This window comes from Oryctolagus cuniculus, chromosome 17, assembly GCF_964237555.1.
Source record: "Oryctolagus cuniculus chromosome 17, mOryCun1.1, whole genome shotgun sequence".
NCBI classification, from domain to species: Eukaryota; Metazoa; Chordata; class Mammalia; order Lagomorpha; family Leporidae; genus Oryctolagus; species Oryctolagus cuniculus.
In genome coordinates, this window is record NC_091448.1 from 51245928 (window position 1) to 51259217 (window position 13290).

The 13290-nt window shown below is 51.8% G+C and overlaps 1 protein-coding gene across 7 annotated transcripts; it reads left to right on the plus strand.

Annotated features, from left to right (window-relative positions):
* Positions 1 to 372: 372 nt before the first annotated feature.
* On the plus strand, positions 373 to 13208 carry INCA1 (inhibitor of CDK, cyclin A1 interacting protein 1). 7 transcript variants are annotated; one of them, XM_051825308.2, is made up of 7 exons: positions 373 to 508; positions 3857 to 3941; positions 9243 to 9368; positions 11263 to 11302; positions 11641 to 11834; positions 12527 to 12665; positions 12868 to 13208. In XM_051825308.2, exons 2-7 carry the CDS (start codon positions 3898 to 3900, stop codon positions 13012 to 13014), a joined length of 690 nt encoding a protein of 229 aa, XP_051681268.2. In that variant the 5' UTR covers positions 373 to 508; positions 3857 to 3897; the 3' UTR covers positions 13015 to 13208. The 7 variants fall into 7 exon arrangements, with proteins under 7 accessions (XP_051681268.2, XP_051681273.2, XP_051681270.2 ...); XM_051825310.2 differs by having other exon boundaries at positions 392 to 508; positions 3854 to 3941; XM_051825311.2 differs by having other exon boundaries at positions 417 to 717; positions 3854 to 3941.
* Positions 13209 to 13290: the final 82 nt, after the last annotated feature.

Here is a 13290-nt window from a genome sequence, read left to right on the forward strand (position 1 = left end):
GTAGCGGCGCCAGCGGCCGGCGCCCGCCCGGGCAGCGCGAGCTGGGGCGGGGAGCGAGGGGCGGGGGACGGGCGGGCGCGCGCGCGCGGACGCGGACGCGCGCTGTCCCGAGCAGGGGCCGGGAGCGGCCGGGGCTACTGTTGTTAAAGCGGCAACGCTCCCGCACTGTGGGGCCCACCGAACCGGGACCTGGCAACCGAGGGGAGGAGGCAGAAGGGTGGGCAGGAGGCCGAGAGTCGGGAATCCTAGGAAGGCCTGAGAAGCCAGGCGCGGCGGGGGCGGACCCCGGGGCACCCCCCCCTCCCCGAGCCCGGGACCCGCGCACGCCCGCCGTCGGAGGCGCGCCCGAGGGGGCGGAGCCTCCGGTCGGGCCCCGCCCCCGAGGCGGCTTGGTCCAGGCCCCGCCCCTAGCGCGCGGCACCGGCCGGCGCCTCCCTCGACTCCGGTGACCGCCTCTCTCCTCCCCGCCGGACTCATCGTTCTAGAATTCACCGCGCAGCTGCCTCAGGTGCTGGGGCCAAGTGCGGGCGGCGGCGGCGGCGGCGCAGCCACGGGGGTTGTGTGTCCCTGCCGGGCCCTCAAGTTCGGCAGCCCCGGCAGCCCTGGCCGCCGCCTCAGGCCAGAGCCGCCCTCTCAGGCCGGGAGTGCCGCCTCAGGCCGGAGTCGCCCTCGCCGGCCCAGGCTGCCCCTTCCAGCGACCCAGCGTGGCCGCCTCAGGTGTGGGGCCGCCACCTCAGGAGCTGGGCTTCTCACACCCGATTACGCCCTCAGGCCTGGCTGTTCCGGAGGCCCGGGCAGCCCTAGTCCGCTTGGCAAGGGTCCCGCTGACCCCTTCAGGCCCAAGCTGTACTCCCAAGCCTGGCCCTTCCCCCCAGCAGGCCTCGCCCCCTCCCCAGCGGACACCCAGACTCGGCCCCAGCCTGGCCCCTCGGGTCCTCATCTGCCCTCCTAGGCTTGCGTGGCCCTCCTGTTGCCCTGCGTCAGGTTTCCTGAAGGCCCATCCTGCCCCTTGGATGTTTTAAAAAAAATTTTTTTTTGACAGGCAGGGTTAGTGAGAGAGAGAGAGAAAGAGGGAGAGAAAGGTCTTCCTTTCTGTTGGTTCACCCCCCAAATGGCCGTGATTTATTTATTATTTTGAAAGACAAGAGTTACAGACGTGGAGGTGGCGGAGGGAGAGAGGGAGAGAGAAGTCTTCATGGGGCCGGCGCTCTGGCGCAGTGGGTTAAAGTCACTGCCTGGCGGCCGGCGCCCCGGCCCAATGGGCTAATCCTCCGCGGTGCTGCGCCGGCATACCGGGTTCTAGTTCCGGTTGGGGCGCCGGATTCTGTCCCGGTTGCCCCTCTTCCAGGCCAGCTCTCTGCTGTGGCCAGGGAGTGCAGTGGAGGATGGCCCAAGTGCTTGTGCACCCCATGGGAGACCAGGAGAAGCACCTGGCTCCTGGCTTCGGATCAGCGTGGTGCGCCAGCCGCGACGGCCATTGGAGGGTGAACCAACGGCAAAGGAAGACCTTTCTCTCTGTCTCTCTCTCACTGTCCACTCTGCCTGTCAAAAAAAATTAAAAAAAAAAAAAAAGTCACTGCCTGGAGCATCCTCATCCCATATAGACTCCGGTTCGAGTCCTGGCTGCTCCTCTTCCAATTCCGCTCCCTGCTAATGCGCCTGGGAAAGCAGTAGAAGATGGCCCAAGTGCTTGGCCCCTGCACCCACGTGGGAGACCAGAAAGAAGCTCCAGGCTCCTGGCTTCTGATCCGCGCAGCTCTGGCCATTGTGGCTAATTGGGGAGTGAACCAACGGATGGAAGACCTCTCTCTCTCTCTGCCTCTCCTCTCTCTGTGTGTAACTCTGACTTTCAAATAAATAAATAAATCCTTAAAAAAAAAGGCAGCAAAGAATGGCCCAAGTCCTTAGGCACCTGTACGCATGTGGGAAACCTGGAAGAAGCTCCAGCTCCTGGCTTTGGATTGACTCAGCTCTGGCCATTGTAGCCATTTAAGGAGTGAACCAGCAGATGGAAGATCTCTCTGTCTCTACCTCTCTCTGTAACTCTTTCAAATAAATAAAATAAATCTAAAAATCTTCCATTTGCTGGTTTACTCCCCAAATGGCAGCAACTGCTGGAGCTGGGCCGATCTGAAGCCAGGAGCCAGGAGCTGCTTCTGGGTCTCCCAAGCACTTGGCCCATCTTTTACTACTTTCCTAGGCAGTAGCAGGGAGTTAGGTCAGAAGTGGAGCAGCTGGCACTCGAACCGGTGCCCATATGGGTTGCTGGCTCTGCAGGCGGCGGATTCACCCGCTACACCACAGCGCTGACTCCTCCCCTTAGATTGAGGGCATCCACTTAGGCCCAAGTCTCCAAAGTCATAATGCCCCCCAAGTTGCCCCCTGGGTTCTGCTGAGCTCCTCCTGGCCCAGGATTCCCCGTTTGGACCCCTCTTGCCCTTTCTGCCAATTCTGACACTTTTTGCTCAGCCCGTCCCCAGCTGCCTTTGGATAAATAGTTGTTCGCCTCCAACAGTTTCCAGTTAGCTTTCTCTGTCCCTTGTGCAGCCTATATACATTCTCCTATCTTACATGCCTTTCCTGCCCATTCTGACTGACTGTGGCTGTCTTTTGCTGCCCCTAATTCTGGCTCTGTACAACTGACACCTCTATCTCTATCTCTATCTCTATCTCTATCTCTATCTCTATCTCTATCTCTATCTCTATCTCTATCTCAAGATTGATTTGACAAGCAGAGTGACAGAGGGAGAGAAATCTTCCATCCACTGGTTCACTCTCCAAATGGCTGTAACAGCCAGGTCTAGGCCATTCAGAAACCAGGAGTCCAGAGCTCCATTCCAGCATGCGGATGGCAGGGACTCCAGCACTTGGGCCGTCCTCTGCTGCCTTCCCAGGCACAGTAGCAGGGAGATGGATCTGAATCAGAGCAGCTGGGACTCCAGCTTGTGTCCCAGTACAGGATGCTGCGCCACAACACTGGCCCCCCTCTGCTCACCGTTCCTATAGACATTCCCAAATGCCTCTCTTTCCCATTTGCCAACTGACTACTCTCTCCAACCACACTTCCACCAGCTACTCGTACCTGATTCTTTTACTATCTCTCAATTCTACCACTTCTCTACCTGCCCCCAACCACTGAGTCTATGCCTGCTGCTCCCAAATGCCCCTGCCGCATTCAGTCTCCACCTGTCATTCTTTTCATTTCATCCTTTCCTATTACCTACCTTTTTTTTTTTTTTTTTTTTTTGGACAGGCACAGTAGACAGTGAGAGAGAGAGAGAGAAAGGTCTTCCTTTGCCGTTGGTTCACCCTCCAGTGGCCGCCACGGCTGGCGTGCTGCGGCCGGTGCACCGTGCTGATGCGATGGCAGGAGCCAGGTGCTTCTCCTGGTTTCCCATGGGGTGCAGGGCCCAAGCACTTGGGCCATCCTCCAATGCACTCCTGGGCCACAGCAGAGAGCTGGCCTGGAAGAGGGGCAACCAGGACAGAATCCGGCGCCCCGACCGGGACTAGAACCCGGTGTGCCGGTGCCGCTAGGCGGAGGATTAGCCTAGTGAGCCGCGGTGCCGGCCTCCTATTACCTTTTAAGTCACTTAAAAGCCATCTGCAAATTTTACTTGCTGCATGCATGTACTTCAGAAAATATACTTTCTCCTTTACGTCTTACCACATCCACTTTCCCTATGCTTACCGTCTTCCACCTGTAGGTTCAGCTAACAGTTGAGTATTAGGAATACCTTTTAAACTCTTTTTTGCTTTTTCAGGATGCACACATCTGCTTTCCAAGCTCTAGATTGGTCTCATCCCTACAGCCATTGCATAGTGAGTGATTTGTTTTCCATTTTTCTCCCAGCAGCAAGGAGGAGACTCAGTTGAACTACCCAGCCCAGTCCAGTCATGCAGGTACAGGAATATGGAGACAACCTCATCCCCTTTGCCAAGTGAGTCCTCCCTACTGGGTGGGGAGGATGGGGATAGGATGGAGCAAGATTGCATGGCTGGCTCTTCCCGGAGTAGGAAATAAAGAACGGGAAACTCAAGGCCTCATCTCAGGGGATTTATTACTCTGTGTAACAGTTTTTCACTGTAATCTTCTACCCATTGTATTAGGCACTGGGGATGCAGTAGCTAGCAAGACAGGGGTCCTACTCTTATAGAGCCTATTTTCTACAGAAGGAGAAGACAATGTGTAACATAAAATTATATAAAGATATAATTATATAATATTATAAAGAATGGGGGTGGGCATTTGGCCCAGTGGTTAAAACACTGCTTGGGACACCCACCTCCCATTATCCAAGTGCCATTGTTTGTGTCATGGTGCTGCTTCTGACTTCAGCTTCCTGCTAATGTCCCACCTGGGAGGCAGCAGGAGATATCCCAAGTACTTGAGTTCCTTCCACCCACATGGGCGACCTGAATTAAGTTCCAGACTCCTGGCTTCATCCTGGCCCAATCTGACTATTGCAGGCATTTGAGGAGTAAGCCAGCAGATAGAAGATCTTTGTTTCTCCGTCCTTCTATCTCAATTGATTTCAAGTTAAAAAAAAATTTTAAGATTTATTTATTTATTTATTTGAGAGGCAGAGTTACAGACAGAAAGAGGTAGAGGTCTTCCATCTGCTAGTTTACTCCTTAAATGGCTGCAATGGCCAGAGCTGGGCCAATCAGGAGCCAGGAGCTTCTTTCAGGTCTCCCATATGGGTGCAGATGCTCAAGCATGTGGGCCTTTCTTCCACTGCTCTCTCAGGCCGTTAGCAGAGAGCTAGATGTGAAGAGGAGCAGCCAGAACACGAACTGGTACCATACAGGATGCCGGCACCACAGGCAGAGGCCTAACCTACTATGCCACAGGTGCAGCCCCTAAAATTTTTAAAAATTTTTTAAGATTATTTATTTATTTATTGGAGAGGTAGTGTTACAGACAGTGAGATGGAGAAATAGAGTAAAAGGTCTTCCTTCTGCTGGTTCACTCCCCAAATGGCTGCAATGGCCAGAGCTATGCTTATCTGAAGCCAAGAGTCAGAGCTTCTTCCGGGTCTCTCATTCAGGTGCAGGGGCCAAAGCACTTGGGCCATCTTCTACTGCTTTTCTAGGCCACAGCAGAGAGCTGGATTGGAAGAGGAGCAGCCAAGACTCAAACCAGTGCCCATATGGGATGCCAGCACTGCAGATGGAGGATTAACCCATTCCGCCACAGCGCCAGCCCTGGAAATTTTGTAATAAAAAAATAAAATAAATACAATTTCAGCTAGTGATGATTACCATGAAAAAAAATAGCAAGAGAGGCCAGCATTGTGACACAGCAGGTTAAGCCAACACTTACTTGGTGACACTGGCATCCCATATCAGAGTGCCAGTTTGAGACTTGGTTGCTCTCCTTCCCACCCAGCTTCCTGCTAATGTGCCTGGGAAAGCAGTGGAAGGTAGACTAACTGCTTGGGTCCCTGCACCCACTTGGGAGACCCAGATGAAGTTTTGGGAATGTGACTTTGGCCAGACCAGCCATGGCCATCTGGAGACTGAACCAACAGATGAAAGATCTTACTCTCTGTTGTTTTCTCACTCACTTTGTTTATTTGGAAGGCAGGACAACAAAGAAGGAGAGAAAGCTTCCATTTGGTGAGTTTCCATTCAGTGGTTCAATCCACAAATGGCTGCAATGGCCAGGGCTGGGCCAGGCCAAAGCCAGAAGCCCAGAACTCCATCTGGGTCTCCCTAATGGGTGGCAGGAGCCCAAGCATCTGGACCATCATCTGCTTTCTCGGGCACATTAGCAGGAAATTGGATTGAAAGTGGAGTGGGTGGGACTTGAACCTGGTGCTTATATGGGATGCTGGCATTGTAGGCAGCTTAATATATTGTGCCACAACACTGGCTCCCAAATGAACAAATCTTTTAAGAAAACAGAGGTATAGGGGCTGGCATTGTGGCTTAGTGGGTAAAGCCACTGCCTGTGACACTGGCATCCCATACAAGTGCCAGTTCAAGCCCCGGCTGCTCCACTTCCAGTCTACCTCCCTGCTAATGTGCCTGAGAAAGCAGCAGAGGATGGCCCAAATCCTTGGGCCCCTGCACACATGTGAGAGACCCAGAATAAACTCTGGGCTCCAGCCATTGTGGCCATTTGAGGAGTAAACTTGTGGGTGGGAGATAGCTCTCTGTCTCTCCCTCTCTTTCTCTCTGTAACTCAAACTTTCATATAAATAAAATAAATCTAACAAAAAACACACAGGAGTATACTATAATATAGTATATGTCTTAGAAGATGCAGGGTTACTTAAGATGACTGTGGAAGACTATTCTGGAGAGGAGAATTTGAATTAAGATTTTTTTTAAAGATTTATTTATTTATTTGAGAGGTAGAGTTACAGAGAGAGGGAGAGACAGAGAGAGAGGTTTTCCATTTACTGGTTCACTCCCCAAATGGCTGCAATGGCTGGAGCTGGGCTGCTCTGAATCAGGAGCCAGGAGCTTCCCCCAGGTCTCCCATAGGGGTGCAGGAGCCCAAGCACTTGGGCCATCTTCCACTGCTTTCCCAGGCCATACCAGAGAGCTGGATGGGAGGAGGAGTAGCCAAGACTAGAACTGACACCCATATGGAATGCTGGTGCTGCAGGTAGAGGCTTAACCTACTATACCACAACGCCGGCCCCAAATTGAGATCTTCAAATAAGAGGGAGCTAGTCTAGATTAGAATCAAGGGGGAGAAGTATTAGATTAAAAAACCTCAACAAGCAGGTGTTTGACATAGCAGTTTAGATGCCCATATTCTATATCTAAGTATCCAGGTTCAATATCCAGCTTCCTGATGGTGTAGTCTCTGGGAGACAGTGATGATGGCTGAAGGAATTCTTGCTACCCTGGACTGGGTTCTTGACTCCTGGCTTTGGCCACAGTTGGGGGCTGCTGCAGGCATTTGGGGAGTACATCAGAAGATAGGAGCTCTCTTCCTCTCTTCGTCTCTCTGCCCCCCAAATAAATAAAAATTTAAAAAGGGGAGCGTGGTAGGTGGCAGGCATTTTTTTTTCGACAGGCAGAGTTAGACAGTTGGTTCACCCCCCAAATGGCCGCTACAGCTGGCGCACTGCGCCGATCCAGAGACAAGAGCCAGGTGCTTTCCTCCTGGTCTCCCATGGCAGGCATTTTGAACAGTGGTCAAGAGAACACTTGGATGGCCGGCGCCGCAGCTCAATAGGCTAATCCTCCGCCTACAGCACCAGCACATGGGGTTCTAGTCCCGGTTGTTCTTCTTCCTGTCCAGCTCTCTGCTGTGGCCTGGGAGTGCAGTGGAGGATGGCCCAAGTCCTTGGGCCCTGCTCCCACATGGGAGACCAGGAAAAGCACCTGGCTCCTGGCTCCTGCCATCGGATCAGCGCGGTGCGCCGGCCGCAGCGCGCCAGCCGCGGCGGCCATTGGAGGGTGAACCAACGGCAAAGGAAGACCTTTCTCTCTGTCTCTCTCTCTCACTGTCCACTCTGCCTGCCAAAAAAAAAAAAAAAGAAAGAAAGAAAGAAAAAAGGGAAGACCTTTCTCTCTCTCTCTCTCTCTCTCTCTCTCTCTCTCTCACGGTCTACTCTGCCTGTCAAAAAAAAAGAACACTTGGAAAGCCCACATCCCATATTAGAACACCTGAGTTTAAGTCTGGCTCCACCTCTAGTTCCAGCTTTCTGCTAATGTGCACCGTGGGAGGCAGCAGGTGATAACTCGAATGCTTGAGTCCCTGCCATCCATATGGGAAAGCTAGATTGGCTCTGAGGCTCCTGGCTTTGGTCTGGCTGGGGCCCTGACTTGTAGGCATTTGGGGGAACAAAGCAGGGGATGGAAGATCTATCTCTTTCTCTGTCTCTCTGCCTTTCAAAAAGAAAAAAAAAAAAAAAGAAAACAAAACAACCCCAAGAAGGAAACAAGTTTAGTGTGTTGTAGGAACAGGAAGCTGGCCAATGTACTGAGACTTAGTGATAAAGGGAAAAGTGGAGAGAAAAGTCACGAGTTAGGCAGAGGCCAGGTCATATAGGACCTTCTAGGCCATTGAAAAGACTCTGAATTTTATTCCAAAGAAAATAGAATTTTGTCCTAAAATAAAATCTAATAGAAATCTGTCAAATGTTTAAGTAAGGAAGCAACTTAAACAGATTTTTTTCTTCAACTGTTTTATTATGGAAAATTTCAAACAAATACATAAATGGAAAAATTAGTTTCCTGAACCAGATGTACCCTTCTCAGTAATTATCATTATACAGATAATCATCTCTGCACCTGTCCAGCCCCTTCCACCCCAGATTATTTTGAAGTATGTCTCAAACCTTATATCATGTCAAATGGTTTGAAAAGGTTACTCTCACTTCTCTGCACAGAACAGATTGTGCATGGATGACAGTGGAAGCAGGGAGAGGAGAAAGAGGCCATTGAGCAGTACAGGAAGGGCAAAATGACCTGGGATGTGGTGGTGGGAATGGAAATGGTGAGCAGTGGTCAAATTTGGGCATATTATATATATATATATATATATATATATATAAAATAACCAAGTGAACTTGCTGGTAAACTGACTATGGGAGATGAGGGACAGTAAATACATAGTAGGTTTTGGGGCCCAAGCAAGTGGGTTTTGGGGTTGGGAAGCCTGGGGAGCAGATGCCGAGGGGGAAACCAGAGCTGGAAATTGAGATTTAGAAGTCATCAGCACATTGGAGGCATTTAAAGTCATGGGACTGGGTGAGGTCATCTAAGGAGAGACAGAGCAGATAAAGGGCTCCAGGTCTAAGCCCTAGAACACTCTACTTCCTAGAGGTTACTCAGCTGGGGACTTTGGAAGTGGTGAGCACTGTTCTCAAAAAGCTCTGTATACCCCTCCCTATCTACCAGAATGTTAGTACTTCTGAGATGGGGACACAAAGTAGGAGTAAAGAGTTCTCTCTTGTGGATCCTTGCATAGACCTAAAGGAATATGTCACATCACCCTGTGTGGCCAGGACCCTCTTCTTTGACAACCATGCTTGCTAATAAGGCTATAAGGTATAGAAGCTTGAGCTCCAGTGAGATCTGAGGCTCAAACAATAGCCAGTCTCCATCCCCACCTTAGTTCTAATCTTTCATACTGAAGTCCTCACTTTCTCAGCTAAAATGCAGAGAGAGGACATGGCCTGAGGGAACCTGCATGGTCCCATGGAAAGGATGAGCACCTGGAATGCTTGGGTAAGGGAAGAACCAGGCCCAAGCCTACTTTGTCCTTACCTCAGGTGTTCCAGGGTGGTCAGCCGATCTCCATCGCCCAGCTTACCTTCCCAGAACCTTTCACCCAGGGTTCTGGAGATGTCCCAGCGTTATGGAGATGTCTTCTGGGAGAACCTTAGTCAAAGGCCCAGGTGAGTACAGAAGGATAAAGTGGGTGGGAAGGTAAGATTGTACAATTTTTAAATTTTTATTTACTTATTTTCATTTTATTTGAAAGGCAGAGAGACAGAGACAGCTTCTATCCACTGGTTCATTCTCCGAATACCAGAAACAGCTGGGACTGAGCCAGGTTGAAGCCAGGAGTCCTGAATGCAATCGGATCTCCCACATGGGTTGCAGGGACCCAAGTGTTTTTTTTTTTTCTTCAAGATTTATTTATTTGAAAGTCAGAGTTACAAAGAAGCAGAAGGAGAGGGAGAGAGAGAGAGAGAGAGAGAGAGAGAGAGAGAGAGAGAGAGCGCGCAATGGCCAGAGCTGGGCTGATCCAAAGCCAAGAGCTAGGAGCTTCTTCTGGGTCTCCTACGTAGATGCAGGGGCCTAGGGACTTGGACCAGCTTCCTCTGCTTTCCCAGGCATGTTAGCAGGGAGCAAGATCAGAAGTGGAGCAGCCAGGACTTGAACTGGCATCCATATGGAATGTGGGCACTGCAGGCAGCGGCTTTAACTGCTTTGCCACAAAGTGGCCCCGGGACCCAGGTTTTTAAGCCATCACCTGCTGACAGAAAGTTGGGATCAGAAGTGGAGTCAGGGCAGGCACTATAGCACAGCAGATTAAGCCGTCACCTGTAATGCTGGTATCCCACATGAGTGCCGGTGTGAGTCCTGGGTGCTCCACTTCCAATCTATCTGTCTGCCTGCTAATTCACCTGGGAAAGCATCAGAAGATGGCCCAAGTTGGCTGCACTCACATGGAAGACCAAGATAAAGCTCCTGAAGCCATTTGGAGAGTAAATCAGCAGAAGGAAGATCTCTCCCTCTCCCCCTCTCTCCCTGCCTATTTTTCCTTCTCTGTAACTCTGCCTTTCAAATAAATAAATCGTTAAAAAAAAAAAAAAAGTGGAGCCAGGGGCCAGCACTGTGGCTCAGTAGGTTAAGCTACCACTTGCAGTGCCAGCACTCTGTATCAGAGCATTGGTTCCTGTCTTGGCTGCCGGGAAACCTGCAGAAAATGGCCCAAATACTTAAGTCCCTGCCCATCCTGGGAGATCAGGATGGAGTTCCTGACTCCTGGCTCCTGGCTCTGGCCCGGCCCAGCCCTGCCTGTTGCAAACATTAAGCAAGTGAACCAGCAATGGAAGATTCTTTCTCTCTCTCTCTCTCTCTCTCTCTCTCTCTCTCAATCTCTGTCACTCTGCCTTTTAAATAAATAGATAAGAAAACAAATCTTTATTAAGAGAGAGAGAGAGAGAGATGTGGAGCCAGGATTCTAACCCAAGCCAACTGATGTGAACATTCCAAGCAACATATATTTGTTAAAGATTTATTTATTTTTTTGAGAGGTGGAGTTACAAACATAGAGAAGGAGAGACAGAGAGAGAGAGAGAGATTTCCATCCACTGGTTCACTCCCCCAAATGGCTGCAACAACCGGAGCTGAGCCTATCTGAAGCCAGGAACCAGGAGCTTCTTCCAGATCTTCCATGTGGGTGCAGGGGCCCAGGCATTTGGGCCATCTTCCACTGCTTTCCCAGGCACATTAGCAGGGAGCTGAATCAGAAGTGGAGCAGCTGGGACTCGAACCAGTGCCCATATAGGACGCTGGCACCACAGGCAGAGGCTTAACCTACTATACCACAGCGCTGGCCCCTCCAAGCGACATCTTAACCACTAAGCCAAATGGCCATCCCAGACTGTATAATTTTTAACTACCATAAATTCTTACACCAATCAGGCCTGGGCAGAATTTCCTACCGGCTGACAGACATTTTAGCCCCCAGTGCCAGAAAGGTGGTTGGAAGAACTCATCAGAGAGGAATATGTATGGAGCATGTCCCCTCTGACCCTAGCCCCCTTTTTGTGTTCACAGTCCCACCTGGATGGAGGAAAAGTACATTCCGCCCACGCTGGTATGACAAAGTCTGCCCTTCAGCACTTCTCTGTTAACTGTGCACCCTCTCCCACCTGTCTTCAGCTCCTAATGACCTTTCCCTCTGGTGTTCACCAACAAGGGCGCTGACCAGGCCTTCCTCTCCTCACTCTGTGGAGACTTTAGACTTAGGAGAGAGGGGCTGGACTCCAGGTTTCTTGTCACTGTTCTGTCTGCTCTGAAATACCTCCTGCTGGGATGCAAGAGGGTCTTCCAGATCAAAGCTAGACTTCCCAAGATCCTTGGCTCCCTAATTCAGTTCAAGCTCTCCCAAGACCCAGTTCTCTCCTTTATCTCCTTTTCCATTGTCTGGCACAGAGAGCCACTGGTTGCTCTCATCCTGGCCTGTACCCCCCGGAAGGACTTCTACCCCCTGAGGTGCTCTGCAGAAGAAAGAGAAAGAGGCCACAATTGGAACGAATGCAGCAGGGACCTGGGAGCATCCCTGCCCGGGTCAGGGCTGTCACTTATCATCTGGAGGACATAAGGAAGCGTCAGAGAACCATCAATGAGTAAGGAGGCCAGACAGTGGGCTCTGGGAGCCAAGTAGGGTTTGGGTGCAGGCTGTGTTGAGCTAAGGAAGGGGTTGAGAGCTTTCAAGGAATGAAATTGGGAAGGAGCTGTGGGTTTGGTGCAATCAAAATGTTTGTGTTTATATATATATATATATATATATATCTGAAAGGCAGAGTTACAAACAGGGAGAGACAGATCTTCCAGAGTTGGGCTAGGCTGAAGCCTGGAGCCTGGAACTCCATCCACAGGTCTCCCACGTGGGTGGTGGGCACATTAGCAGGGAGCTGGATTGGAAGTGGAGCAGTAGGGACTCCAAGTGGTACTCATATGAGATGCTGGTATTGCAGGCAGTGGCTTAACCTGCTAAGCCAAAACTCTGGCCCCAAATGGGATTAATTTTTGTAATGTGGAAAGACAGAGGGAACTGAGGGATGGAGGCTGAGCCCCAGGAGGTGGAAGGGGTGGAAACGGGATCACCAGACAGGAAAATACACCATAGAACTGGCGGGTGTGGGATGCTCTGGGGTCACTGCTGGGTCCCTGGAGTGAGCACACTGCAGTCCTAGATGAGAAGAGCTGCGGGTGCAGAGCTGAAGGTCAAAGGCAGTGCCTTGGGTCCCAGCGGTCAGTGTTTCAGTGAAGATTAGAGGCCGGAAGCCTGGCCATCTCCTAAATGCCATCTCCGCAGGCTGAAGAGGGGCCAGTGGGGCAGCTCTGGGGCTGCGTCCGAGCCCCTGGTGCTGGAAGGAGAGGGCTGTGGATTCCCCAGCACCGCGGGATACTCTGAACTGGAAGAGGACCACGGCCTCGCTCCTGACAGTGCCCAGGTATGACTGGGGGGCGGGGGAGGCTGGTGTGAGTCCTCGGTCTTGCGTGGAGACAGCAGAAGCCAAGAGCCAGGTGGGAGCGCTAGTTTGAGAAGAAAAACAAACTTGGTGAGAGCTGGAGACGGGTACCCGGGCTTGGGGACCAGCAAATCCGCTGAGCCTCCTCTCCCATCCTTTCCCCTGTAATTTCTGTCGTCTACAGCTGCTTTGGTCTCCCTGGAGTCCCCTGGGCCAGGAGGTGTCGTGCTCCTCCAGGCAGTGGAGCTCTCTGGCCCCCTTCAGCACTGCCACAGCCAGGAGGAGCCCCTTTAACCGCCCCTGGGGGGTGGAGCTGGAGTCTGAGGAGTAAGCGGAAAGCACCTGTGCCCAGGATGCTGGTGCTGCCTGCGGCCCCGGCCCAGGTCATCGCGATCGCCTCCGCGGCCAGCACGGAGCCCTGTCCCGTCCTCTGAGCCATTCACTCCCACGCCCACCTGCCCTGCCCACGAAAACGCCCCGAGCCCATATTCTCTCTGTTGCGTTATTAAAGAGCAAGCAAATGGAGCCAGCGTCGTCGTCCTCTCTGTGCACTGACGCGGGGACTGAGGGCTGGGGCGCTCCTTCGCTTCTCCAGGGCCAGCTCCCA